Source organism: Podarcis gaigeae (assembly GCF_964106915.1).
Source record: "Podarcis gaigeae genome assembly, chromosome: 13".
NCBI lineage: Eukaryota > Metazoa > Chordata > Lepidosauria > Squamata > Lacertidae > Podarcis > Podarcis gaigeae.
The window spans coordinates 17626424-17640205 of NC_139689.1; the positions used below are offsets into that span (position 1 = coordinate 17626424).

Here is a 13782-nt window from a genome sequence, read left to right on the forward strand (position 1 = left end):
GAAGGAAGGAAGGAGGCAGCAGCCTGGCAGGAAGGAAGGAAGGGGAAGGCAGGCGGCGGGACGCGCAGAAGCCCGAGAGGAGGAGCAGCGGCAGGGAGAGGGGAGCCGGGCGGACCCCATCTACCGGCCGCGGGGAGAGAGGCAGCCTGGCCGCCCAGGGAGGGAAGGAGGGAGGCAGGCAGGCGGGGAATGGAGGAGAGGAAGGGAAAAGGCAGCAGGGAGAGGAAGTGAGAGATGGAGACCGCCTGGATTTGGAGATCAGGTCCTAGGAGGAGAAAGCGCCAATTGCCATTTTCCAGCGACTTGTAGATTTATTTAGGATCATTCTTCTAGTCCAACCCCCTGCAATGCAGCTGGCCCGCCCGGGGACCGAACCTGCAACCTTGGCCGTATCAGCCCGTGCTGTATATGGAACCAACTGGGCTCACAAAATCTGTTTGGACAAATTTTTCCTTTTCATTTAATTCGGCCTGAAATTCGCAGAGGGGGGAAAAAACCTCCTTAGAGATATTGCCTGGAATGTTTCATTGGATAACTAGAGTTTTCATGTGTTAAATCGCCCTGCTTTCAACAAGAGTTGAAGGCTGGGATCTGAGACCCTCCAAACTGGATGATCCGAGTGGGATCATCTAGTCCGACCATCTGCAAGGCAGGAACCGTTCACCTGAAGTGGGGCTTGAACCCTTGATCCTGAGATGAAGGATCTCCTGCTGGACTAATTGGGCCACGCCTCAGGTGGCCCTGATACCTGGGAAGAGGCATGGCGTGAGGAGTAAGGCCTAGGACAGGTGGGGAGTGGAAAGGGACCGCGTTGTATCCAAAACTAGGAGACTGCAAGGGGCACTGGGTTCCTTAATTTTCCTCACACCCCCCCCCCAACTCTTCAGATAGCAGACACCTATATTGTTATTACGTATCTTGTGTTTTTACTATTGTGATTTTGTGTTGCTAACTGCCCTGAGATCTATGTGTGTAGGGCAGTATACAGATTTAATAAACAACAACAATAAATACTAATGAAACACTGAATATGTAAAGCCGGCAATGGGTGCATGCATCAAATTCAGCTAAAGCGTGTTGCATGTTTGTGGCAGGGAACCAGAATCGGACAAGCCATTTCCTCCTCCTTGCCAAAACACTGGCAAAGGTTGTGTTTGCCCCAAACTGGATCTCCTCATTTCCTCCCACGCACACTCACACAGATGGTCTGTGACATGGGGACAGGGTGCGGTGGCATCCGAAGGCCCTTGTCCTCTAACGCCCTCTGGACATTCCCATGTTTTCTCAGAACAACATATGCCTGGGATGGGCCAGGCCTGGCACCCAACCTCATCTTGGGCGAGGTCTGCCTGAATTGCTACTCTCCAGATGTCTCTGGCAATATTCTCAAAGGGCATTATCAGGGCACAGCCCCAGAACGGAGCGTGTCCCTCGTTCCTCATTGCTGCCAGGCACGCAGCTGCCTCTGCCTTCCTTCTCCACCATTTTGCTGCTTTGCGATGAAGCCACTAGGCCCATCTTAAACCCAGAGGCCGAGGAGCAGTCCTGTTAAGAGCTTTGAGGCTGAGCAAGGATGTGATCAGGAGCAGAAAGAAAACACAGCACATATATTTTTGGGTTTTCATTTTCTCTTTTGGTCAGTAGTAGGGTGGGCAGAAGGGGGTGTTCTAAAATGGCACGGATGCCAATCTTTTGACTATAGAAAAAACATTCCCTTCAAGTAGAGAGAGCAAGCATGCCGAGGCTCTCACCCAACCTTCTCTCTGCTAATTTTCTTTAAAAAATAAAAATAAATCCCACGGGCTTTTTAGCAATTTACCTCAGGCTTCCTCCCAGGAGCTCTCCACCCTCCCCTTCTAGGCTCACAACAATCCTGTCTTTCAACACACATCTCTTTAATCTTCCTCACAACAATAGTGTGAGAGGTAGTGACTGGCCCAAGTTCATTCGGTGAGTTTCGTGCCTGAGCAGGGATTTGAACTCAGGTCCCGGTCTCTCATTCTAACCACTACACCAGGCTACACCACACAACAGCAGGCGGACCCAGAGCCAGTGAAAGGCAGGGCCCAGGGCCAATGGCAGGTGGAGCCAACTGGTTCTCTGGTTGTCCCCATCCTCATCTTTGCTGATGCCATGTCCCTAGCAGAGGAGTCATCCTCAGAGAATGATGTGCTGCTCCCTGAAGGGAACTACATGGAGGAAGAGGCAGGGTCAGGCCTTGCAGCATCCCAGCTGTCACCTCCCCCTATGGGGCGTCCAGATTCACAGGCAGAAGCTGAGGCAAAGCAGACCTTTCTCTCCCCATAGCAGGTCTTTCCTTGCTGTGCTCTGTGGTTAGAAGGGATTTGGAAATAGTAGTGACTCTGCATTTGCTGTTTTACAGGTCTATTCCGGGAGAGCCAAAATGTCGGAGAGGGAGAATGAGGGAGTCGTTCCTGTCAGGGTGCAACCCAGAGAGTCTCGCCCAGACAAATCCCCCGTGGGTTTCAGCTCCAAGTCTAGGCTAAATCCCTGGGCTTAGCCAGACTACATCACTCTCAGGAGATTACCAATGGAGCATCCAGACTTGGAAATCAGGTGGAAATTCCACAATCACTGAAGTCATTCTGTTGTGGCACATTCAGGTTTGAACCTTCCATAACATCGTTGGACAAACTTCTTTTAGTGCGTTTTTTGACTTCCCACATTTGATTGGAAACAGCCTCTCAATGAAACCATGAGCAGAATCCAAGGCTGTTTGCATGTAATTTCTTGATACGTATGAAGAGGAAAATCTAAATTCCTGATGGTATGGATTGGTTTCATATATTGGGTTCTCTTAAGACTGGGAAACAGATGGCAGCCAAGAACCAAGGTGCTGCTTAATAATAGGAACAAATATAAAATCTTCTTCAAAGATGTCAACACGTGTCCATATTTTTACCTGCCTGTGCCATTTCTCCTCTGGATTAAAAGGTAAAGGTAAAGGAACCCCTGACCATTAGGTCCAGTCGTGGCCGACTCTGGGGTTGCGGCGCTCATCTCGCTTTATTGGCCAAGGGAGCCGGCGTACAGCTTCCGGGTCATGTGGCCAGCATGACTAAGCTGCTTCTGGCGAACCAGAGCAGCGCACAGAAACGCCGTTTACCTTCCCACCGGAGTGGTACCTATAAGGCATGTGTAAAAGAAGGAACTGAACACATGAGTTCTATCAGCACCTTTTTTCGGTTTTTCAAGCACCAGATATTTCAAATAAAAACCAATGATTGTGCCATTTAAATATTCTTCATTTAAGCGCTGAAGATCTTCACTGGCCACACAGCTGCAGTAATGTGAAGATTGGGTGGGAGATCAAAGTTCCCTCCATTTTCCAAAGGTGGCCAGGATACATCAGGGTTGGACAGTGCTGTTTCCCTTCCATCTTTGGGGCTCCAGGATTCCCCGCATCCCTCACTAGGCCCCAGCGCAGCAGGTGGCTGCCGTGGGCCATTAAAGGGTGGGCCCGTTTGTTTGGGTCCCTCCCAGGAAAATGCCAATTGAAGTGTTTTATAATAGATGGATGGTGTTTGCCCAGCAGGCAGGTTCCCAAGATAAGGTGGCGCCATATCGTACTTCACGGACAGTATAAAACATGAAGCTCCCCTTTGGCCAATTCTGCAGAGCTGAGGCACAGAGCACCCAGCCCACCAAAGGACTGCGCAGGCTGCAAGGTAAGTTGGGCTGAGTGCAGCCCTTCCCGCAAATAATTATTTATTGCATTTGTATCCCACTTTTCCTTGCAGCAGCTGAAGGTGGCATAAAACATGCCTCTCCCCCTCCTCATTTTAGCCTCACAACAGATCTTTTGTGTGTGGGGTTTTTTTAAGTGGAGGGGGTGTTTCTAGTGGACCCTGTTTTCCAGGAGGCTCTGAAGAGGTCTTCTATGAGAACAAGGTCTTTCTATGGAGATTTGGTCTTTCTTCAAGGCTGCCTAAGGTTGACTGCTTTAAGGGTTTTTTTCCAGGCCTGCTGGATAGCTCAGTTGGTTAGACTAGTGCTGATAATACCAAGGTTGCAGTCTCAATCCCCGTAGGGGACAGCTTCATCTTTTTGCATTGCAGGGGGTTGGACGATTACTACTACTACAACTATTATTATTGTTATTATTATTAATTTGTACCCTATTATTATTATTATTTTATTTGTACCCTGCCCTCCCCGGTCAGAGCTGGGCTCAGGACGTCTAACATCATAAAACTAACACAGTATACAAAGAACATAATAACATAAAAAGATGAATTCCAACTCTTATGATTCTGTGATTAAGCTGGCTGGCTAGCTGTTTGGTATGTGGCCCTCCAGATGTTGCTTGACTCCAAACTTTTAAGAACTCCATGTAGCACAGTGATGGCCAAACATCACTCTCTAGCTGTTTTGGGACTACAATTCCCATCATCCCTGACCACTGGTCCTGTTAGCTAGGGATCATGGGAGTTGTAGTCCCAAGTTTGCCTATGCCTGAACTAAACAAGAGCCCTGGTTCATTCAGCTCTACTGTGGGCGCCCTGTAGAAGGCCACTCTTTTGCATCAAAATATCTTGGGTCTTGGGATATCTTGAAGTATGACCAGTGGTGAGAGAGATTGGGAGCTGGAGTCTCCCAACATCTGACTCTCCACTAGTTCACAGAACTAAGGTTGCCAGCATGGGATTTGAGCCAGGTCAACTATCCAGAGGCCGCGTTCCAGAAAAATGGTTTAAAAGCTACAAATTAAGAGGTATTAATAAAGAGAGCAGATCACTGGCATAACCACGTCAACATATGCACAGCCTGGTCTGAGCAATTTTAACATGGTTCTTAATCAGAAGCCGTTACCACTCATTGCAAGCTTGTTGCGGTTATTCAAGGGTGAATGCAAGTCACTCTGCACATGCTCAAGAGCATGCCCTCTTTACGTTTTTACAGGGCTATGCTTGGTGAATTTGGTTCAAATTATGCTTTGGTTTGATTTCCAATGGAAGCTCAACTTTGCACAAATCACGTCAAAGTCCACATAGCACAGATCCTTGGCTGTCCCGTTGGCTGTCCCGATGCAATTAAAGGAACTCCTTTTAAAAAAGAAATAGATGTAAAGCTGGCTTGGGTATCAGGTTTGATAGTGTAATGAAGCAGTGCTCTGGCAGGTGTGTCTCAGACCTCTTTGGAACACCTGCCATTTCATAACTGAGGGATGGGTCACAACTCAGAGCATCTGCTTTGCACAGAGAAGGTTGCGGGTTCGATTCCTGACATCTCCAGATAGGGGTAGGAATGGCTTCTGCCTGAAACACTGGAAAGCTGCTGCCAATTCAGACAGCATAGACAGTAATGAGCTAGATCAGAGATTCCCCAAACTTAGGTCTCTAGCTGTTTTTGGACTACAACTCCCATCATCCCTAGCTAGCAAGACAGGGATGATGGGAACTGTAGTCCAAAAACAGCCGGAGACCCAAGTCCTTCTTTGAGAAACCTGAGTTAGATGGACCAATGGACTAAGGCAGCTTCCTGTATCCAAAGTGAGTGGGTAGGCTTTGGCTGGAGAGGCCTGTCTTCAAATCCCTTCTCAGCATTCAAATTCAGTGGGTGACCTGGGCCAGTTCACCTACTCCCACCCTCTCCTACCTCACAGGGCAGTTGTGAAGGATAAAATTAGAGGAATGGGACCAGGATGTGTATGACACTTTGAAACGGATGTGGGAGGGCAGGGAGGATAGAATAAACATGTAAAAGTACTGAAATCAACGCGATGATTTTTTTAAAAACCGCAACACTCTCTTTTCTAGGATGTTTTGGTTCACGCTCCTTGCATTGCTCTGTTGCGGCATCACCATCAACACAGGTAAATCCCAACGGGGGCCGGACGGGGCGGGGAGGGAGGTGTCACTGTCCCCCAGGCCGTGGTGCTGGCCAGGTGCAGGACTAGGGCGGCTGTGCCATCTGCTCATCTGCTCTGTGTTGCTTTGGGTCTTATTCCAGCTCAGCCACGCTCTTCTTCCTATTCTGGCGAGTACGGCGGAGGTGGCGGGAAACGCTTCTCCCATTCTGGGAACCAGCTGGATGGGCCCATAACTGCCATTAGGATCCGGACGAACCGGTGGTACATCGTGGGGTAAGTGTTTGGGGGCTGCTGGGGATCTGGGAACAGGCCGTGGCTTGGCCGCTTGTAGGGTTTGGAGAAAAAGCGATTGGTGGACGGATTGACCTTAAAATAAGGTAACCCCTTTCTTTGCAAGGAAATTTAGGGCAGTCTTCGGAAAGTCCTTTCACTTCCACACATCCTGTGCATCCAAGACCTCAATAAAATTTGCAGGGAGGTTAGATGAGCATTCATTCTGATTGCTTGCAGGGAGATTAGACAATCAAGCAATTTTTATCATATACTTTCCAGTACATTTCCCCATCCCTTTACCTTACTGCAAGCAGTCTAGGATTTTTGGGGGGAGGGGGAGCGGGTTTGTTGCGCTCCTGGGCGCTATTGTGGGGGTTGGACTAGATGACCCTCGGGGTCCCTTCCAACTCTACAATGCTATGGTTCTGTGGCATCTTTTGAGAGGAAGGGCAGGATAGAAGCCTAATAAGAAATTGAAAAATAAAACAAAATCGACTTTAGTTTTCCAGCATGCCGCTGAATGTCGCCTGCAAAACAGCAGCAGTCTGGAAGTGCCCTCTGTTCATTTCGTCGGACAGAGAGCACTGAAGATATGTTTGTGTGTAGAGTGAAACAGTCTTGCTGTGTTTCTAGCCATTTTAATGTGTGCATACCTTAACCCTCAATTGTGAAAGTGACTTTAAGCCTCATGTCTGAATATGCTTGTTTGCCAATTTGATTGCCAGCAGCAAAACCATTTCAGAGCAGTCAAAGGCTCCATGGCGAAATGAAAACGGAGAACCCGCTTTCCTTATATTGAACACTTGAGGTCCAAGAGTCCAGTGCAGAGCTCTGAACCAGATTCTAGTACTGGGGTCGCTCTTGTCTGAAATTGGCTACTCAAACTTTCTATCCCTAGTTTGTTTTCTACAGTGTTATCAAATGCAGGACCCTGCCCCAAAGAGCTTTCAACCTAAATTCTTCTATTTCTGTCACATGCTTGGTGCCTCGTTGCATAAAACTAGCCAGAGAACATGTTCTGCTTTGGAGAGCTTGATAGTTGGAGAGGAGTTGGAGAAGTTATTACAACTTATCTTTCTTTTTCTTCTTTCTTCTTCTTTGGCGATGACTCGTAGCTGAGTAAGATTGTCTTCCATAAACACAGTTTTAACAATGAGTCCGTAAGTGACTGTGGAGGCCAATTCTGGATCCACATGTCCTTCCACAGTGGGGACATCGGTTTCCGGGCAGGAGTTGATCACTGTGTGGATTTGCCAAGTGTGCCTTCCTCTTAGCACGTTTCTCCCTTGCGTCCTGAGTTCGAGTGTCTTCAAAGCCCATGACACCTTTGGTAAAGGGTGTTCTCCAACTGGAGCACTCACAGGCCAGTGTTTCCCAGTTGTCAGTGTTTATACTACATTTTTTTTAATTTGCCTTGAGACAGTCTTTAAACCTCTTTCGTTGACCACCAGCATTACTCTTTCCATTTTAAAGTTTGGAATAGAGTAGTTGCTTTGGAAGACGATCATTATGCATCTGCACAACATGACCAAGTGTTTCCTGAGTCAAGGGCCACATTTCTCAGCAACAAATTAGGAATATTTGTGGGAGGGAATAGGGGGTGTCCTTGCAATCGGCAGCTCAGTTATGTGAATTGTGCAAGGCAAATGAGTAACAAATGTGAATTTGTTGTGCCAAATGAAATGATAACATGGAAAGCCTGTAGAGAACTTCTAGATCCTTTGGGATGGAAAGGGGTGTACAGGAATCAAGAGCAGACTTAGGCACCATTGAGACCTTCTGTTTTAAGGGGCATAAGCGTGGCTAACTCTGCACTGAGCTGTTGGCCTATCAGGGAAGAGAGAAGATGGCCTAAGAACTTTTACCTTATTCCAGTCTCCAGGTCCGTTACGGCAAGGAGTGGAGCAACTACGTGGGGGGTTCTTCTGGCGACCTGGAGGAAATCTTCCTGCACCCAGGCGAGTCCATCATCCAAGTCTCCGGGAAATACAAAAGCTACGTCCGCAAACTTATGTTTGTCACCGACAAGGGGCGCTTTTTCCCTTTTGGGAAGGACACAGGCACCAGCTTCAACGCAGCTCCTCTCTTCCCAAACACCGTCCTGCGTTACTTCAGTGGCAGCTCTGGTTCAGTCATTGACGCCATCGGTTTCCACTGGGACTACTACCCCAGTGACTGCCCCTCTTGCGGAAAGTGAGGGAGCCCAGCAGGGAGAGACCAGCTTATCAATGGGGCAGGGAACAGGGACAGCTCAGGGTTTTCTTTCCCCTTACCGACTGATTATTCGTGAGGCAAATAATTTTCCAGCACATTTTCTGTCACTCTTTTGTTAACACTGTTGAACCAACGCCTACCTCAACCCTGCCCCGTGTTTTCAGAGCTTCCTCTCCTGTCAAACAGCTAACGCAGCACTGCTGTCGATCGGCATCGAGCAATAAAAAAGCAAATTTGAAAAAGGGGATTGTGGATCTCTTTATTTGTTGTCGGTCTTGAACATGACATCATCACGGCGGTGTGACATCGCACTGTGACTTAGACAGAGGTCTGAGGTTCTGTTTTAGAGCAAGCTCTACACAAATCCAAAGTGGAGTCCCTAAGATAGTTGGATGAAATCTTGTATGCCTCCTTCTGGCAACTCCTGCAGCCAAGCTGGTGCCAAATGTATTGCTCTGCTTTCCTTTGGACCACATCAGCAAGACCGAGGGGGGGGGGTGTCTTGTTGTCTGAGCAGCCCAGAGGGAAGTCACTTTAGTGCTGCTAACACCCCCCAGAGGCGCACTCCATTGTCTCTTGAGACAGATGGATGCCATCATAACAATTAATGACTAATATTCACTTCCCTAAAATGATGGTGACTGTTATTATTATTAGAATAACCATCATTAATACTGATCTAGCACCAGAATATTCAAAGCACATCACACACACATAACCCTGGCAATTCTTATAACAACCCTATATGAGCAGAATCATTTCCTGGTTGACTTTAGAGGGCTGTTGTATGGATTACTGAGAGGTGCTTGGAACACTCTGATGCTGTATAAAAATGGTGGTGGTGATGATGATGATGATATATTTGGTAAAAATATAGGGAAGTGAATATGTGATGGCAGGGAGAAGGGAGAATTGACAGGAAAGAGCAAATTTGCACAGGCCACAAATGTCACCTGCAGCCTGGCCTACTTACATACAGGTAGGATAATGTGTTGGTGAAATCCTGAGGTCGTAGAGTGGATTGTACCGCTGCAGCCGAGAAGGCAATTTTGGAATGTTCCATGAGAACTACCCAAAACTCTTGGTTTTTTTATTTAAAGAACAAACTCTCTCATGAGTGAGAAACAGCCCTCTCTTTCTCAAGCCTGTTTTCTTGTTAAAGGGAGGCTTTGTTTATATTAAATTCGGAAGAGCATGAACAAAATGTGCTTTCTGGTGTTTAGTCTGAAGCGGTCCTGCAGCCTCAGAACTCCTTATCGTCTCATTCAGCTGCCGGCAAAAACGAGACCTTGAAGAGCTGACTGTTGACTGGAAGTGCAGGATTCAAGGTCACCTTGCCCTTTTAGAATTGCACCTGGATTCAGCTGTAAACAAGCCCAAGTTTTAAAATGGTTGTACTTTGGCTTCTATTGGCCCTCTCTGTAATCTCCCATACAAGGGACTTACCTAACCCTTATCTGCATAGCTCCCACATAATTTGCTGGACCCAAAGCAATGCTTCTCCCATGCTGAGGTGTATATCATAATAGCTCAAGAAATTATTTACACATTAGGTAAGGTGGGCAGACTGAGAAAACCTTTGCAAAAGAAGGGGCATTAAAGAGGGAGAGTTGAAGGAAGAAAATGGAACTGTTGGGTGAACAGAGAAGAATGACAGTCCCAACTGCTGCTTCCAGGCAGGGCTCTTGGGCATTTAACAAATTTATGGCAAACAGAAATTCAGCTGGAAAATTTCTCACTGTCTCTGAATGCTGCTGAGAGAGAGAGAGGGAGGGAGGGAGGGAGGGAGAACCTTCCAGGTTTTACTTATTGGACCTCTACTTGTCTTGGAGTTCAAAGAGCCACTGTGGGGACAGTGATCAGAGTATCAGATGAGGTCTAGTGAAATCCAGGTTCATGTCTCTACTCAGCTGTTAAAGTCAGTCACTTCCTCTCAACCTAGCCTACCTCACAAGGTTGTTGGGGAGCCAAAAAAGAGGGAGCCATTTCTGCTGCCCTAGAGAAAAGGGAGGGCATAGATACTAAATGCCCGTGAGCCCTACTGCCAGGAGTGGGCATTGCTCTCTCAACCCCAACAGAAAAAGGGAAATGGTTTTAGACAAAGGCTCAAGTCCAGGGGTGGGAAACAGCAAATGCAGATGCCTATTTGCACCAGTTTCTGCTCTGTCAGGGCTGGCTTAAGACATTTTGCAGCCTGAGGCATGATGAGCCATTCCCACCCGCCACCCCTGAGGCTGACTAGCCAGGCAACTGAATCTTGCTTTGGTCGCATTCCCACATTCATTGGGAACTCTGGGAACTGTAGTTCTGGGAGGGCAGTAGGTCTCCTAGCCACTCTCAGCACCCTTAACAAACTACAGTTCCCATAATTCTTTGGGGCAAACCATCGTGGTGCAAGATGGCGGCAGTGTTTTACACTTATCTTGGGAATGTGGCCTTTGTAAAGTAATGCCCTCCACTGCCTCTGAGGGCAACAAGCTAGCTTAGGTAGGGCAAGGCCGGGCAAGCTGCCCCCACAGCTCCATCCTCCAACATCTTCCTGCCACTGACTCCATGTACCCCCAATGTCTAATGGTAGGGCCGGCCCTGGCTCTGCTCACGTCTCAGAGTACATCCTTTTAAAGAGGGAACACTCACCCTCTTCTGCAAATGCCCATCCGTAATACTGTAGTCTCTAGGTGTGGATGTTTGGCGAGAAGAAATAAGAGGCGGCAACTTCTGTCTTTATTACCCTTCACACATGCACACACCATTTTGGGGTGTGCCTTCAGCCAAGCTTGTCCATTAAGACTAGAACCAGGGCTTTTTTTCAGCCAGAACTCAATTCCGGCACCTCTCAGGTGGGTGCCATTGCCATTCTGAGAGAATGGGTTCCAGCACCTCTTTTTCTATAAAAATAGCACACAGAGCCGTTCCTCAAAACCTATCTCCCCGTTGTCCTTTTATTTAGATATTCCTTTCCAAGCTTTATGCTCAATATCTATTTAATAAGTTATTAGACAGGGTCCATACAAATTATATATTCTGTGAAGGACAAGCAGGCTTCAGAGAGGGATTCAGTAACAACAACCAGTGTTTTATGTTGAATCACGTCATTAGAAAATACACCAAAAACAGTAAAAACAATCGTTTTGCAGCCTTTATTGATCTCTCTGCTGCTTTTGAGTCTGTTAATCACAGCAGATGGGGGGAGAAACTTCTCAATGCTAACATTGACCAAAGGCTTCTCCTACTCATTTGAGACTGTACTGTGGCACAGAAATGAGGGTCAGAGTTGGTTTTAATGCTGGCTTGCCTGAGGCCTTTAAATCGACCGAAGGAGTGAAACAGAGCTGTATTTTGGCCCCTATGCTTTTTAATCTTTATATTAATGATGCAGTTCTTCAACTAGTCCATGTTCTCTGGCAATTAGATGTATGCAGATGACATAGGGCTCCTTTCAGTCTCCCACTTGGGACTTAAAAATCTATTGGTGGTTTTTAGTTCATATTATAAACAAGAAAGCCTCTCTGTAAACTATTCCAAGACTGAGCTGATGGTCTTTGGAAAACACAGCCCTAGACATAGATGGAGTTTGGGTCAACATGAATTAGAGCATTCTTGCTCCTTCAGATAGGGTTGTCATATGTGAAGAATTTTCCAGACATAGCCAGTAAACTCTGTCTGGGCGGAAATTGCTTAAATGTCCGGGAAAATCCAGACTTATGACAGGCCATGTCGGTAGTGTAGATTTTGACTAATTTAAAAAGAAATAGCTCAAAAACTAGTTTTAAAAAATCTCAACAACTTTGGGCAAAACTAAAAAAAAAACCTCAACAACTTTTGAAATATGGCAACCCTGATTCAGATATCTTGGAGTCCTTATAGTGAATCCTTGTCTTGGAACATAGGGCAGTAAAATGGTAGTAGAGTGATCCTGCAAATATTGTGTGGAGCTGAAATTTGAGGTGAGGGTTAGAAATCGTTCAAAATAAATTTCTTTGGAGACTATTCTCTTTACCCAATGAAACACCAGCAGCACTTCTACGTACAGAAGCCGGATGGACAACGGTCAAGAAAAGAGTAGACTGCTCTCGATTCAACTACCTGGAAAGATTACTTCCTTACCCTTCGAGCGATTTCCTGCCATGTGCTATATGGAACTGGGGAACAGTTACTGGTGGAAATCAAACATTCAACATTGCCTGTATTATTATTCAGATTATTATTGAGATTTTGAAGATGGGCTCTACTGGACAGAATCCAGAAGGGACAAGTGGCTAAATCTTCCCAAAGTTCTCTGTGGTTTCCACTCTTAAAAACAGAGCATTTTGGAGCCATTTCTTGCTTGTTCCCTTAAGATTTTCTTTTATTGAGGTGCGTTTCCAAGCAATGCCCTCAGCTGTGCTGGATGGGCCTTATAACAAGATTCCATACACAGATAGACTCTGTATATGCAGGCAACCGCAAATAGAAGACATTCTTCATTATGTGTTACATTGCCCATTATACACAGAACCTAGGAGACACCTTCTAAATCCCCGGTTTGTTAGAGAAAGCAATCTCTCCTTGGCGGAGAGGGTTCTGTAGCTGCTGAGTGACTCAAACGCCTCAGTGACTCATAAAGTGGCCTATTTCATGCTGGTGGCAAGAAAGAATTGGACAAAATAGTAGTAAATTGTAAGGGAGATTCGGAGGTATAATTTGAAATACACTGTATATAGTCATTGGGGCTCCCCATTTATAGTCTCGCTTGCATTGCATGGTTCTGTTAGTTTAAACAGAGGGTTTGTTCTATATTTTTGTTGACTGTGTTGGTTTTGTCATGGCCTTCGGCTAGCACAGTAAACTTATTGAACTGAGCTGAAATATATAACATGTTACAACAGTGATCGAGGCAAACCTCCAGCCGCAAGGACCACTCTTCCACACCAGCTCACCACAGATCTGCACACACCCTGTCCAGGCAAGGATGAACTACAAACCCAAAAGACAGGCACATTGTGGGATGATGCTACAGAGATCTTGATTTTTTTTTATTTTAAAAAAAGTAACTAAAAGCATGAAAGGGGAAAGGCCCATTCTTATGTACTGAAGTTCTCACCCTGGACCAGCAGGGGGATACTGTAGATAGTTTTCACTCAGGTCCACATATGCAAATAAGGGATTGAAAGTGACATTCAGTGATTGGATAGTTTCAGAAAATGGTTACTGTTGCATTGTAGTGGAGCGCTATATAAGCAGGCTGGCTGAACCCTTCAGTCAGTTCTGTTCTGGCCTGTGAATAAACAAGAGCTGTTTGAAGAATCACTGTGTCGTCTGATATGTTCACCCACAACTTAACACCCATGTTGAGCACCACCATAAAAAGCTCTCACATAATTTCAAGATTTTCCTTTGGAAAGATGTCCCAAAGAAATCAGCTCCCGAACGATCAAAACCCGGAAGTGAGTGTTTTGGTTTTCAAACGATTTTTGAACATC

General features: G+C 46.4%; 1 protein-coding gene across 2 annotated transcripts; it reads left to right on the plus strand.

Moving 5' to 3' along the window:
• The first annotated feature begins 83 nt into the window (after window positions 1–83).
• On the plus strand, window positions 84–8562 carry ZG16 (zymogen granule protein 16). 2 transcript variants are annotated; one of them, XM_083707588.1, is made up of 6 exons: window positions 190–227; window positions 2384–2955; window positions 3154–3689; window positions 5781–5836; window positions 5974–6106; window positions 7982–8562. In XM_083707588.1, exons 4-6 carry the CDS (start codon window positions 5782–5784, stop codon window positions 8301–8303), a joined length of 510 nt encoding a protein of 169 aa, XP_083563714.1. In that variant the 5' UTR covers window positions 190–227; window positions 2384–2955; window positions 3154–3689; window position 5781; the 3' UTR covers window positions 8304–8562. The 2 variants fall into 2 exon arrangements, with proteins under 2 accessions (XP_083563713.1, XP_083563714.1); XM_083707587.1 differs by having other exon boundaries at window positions 84–2955.
• The last annotated feature ends 5220 nt before the right edge of the window (window positions 8563–13782 follow it).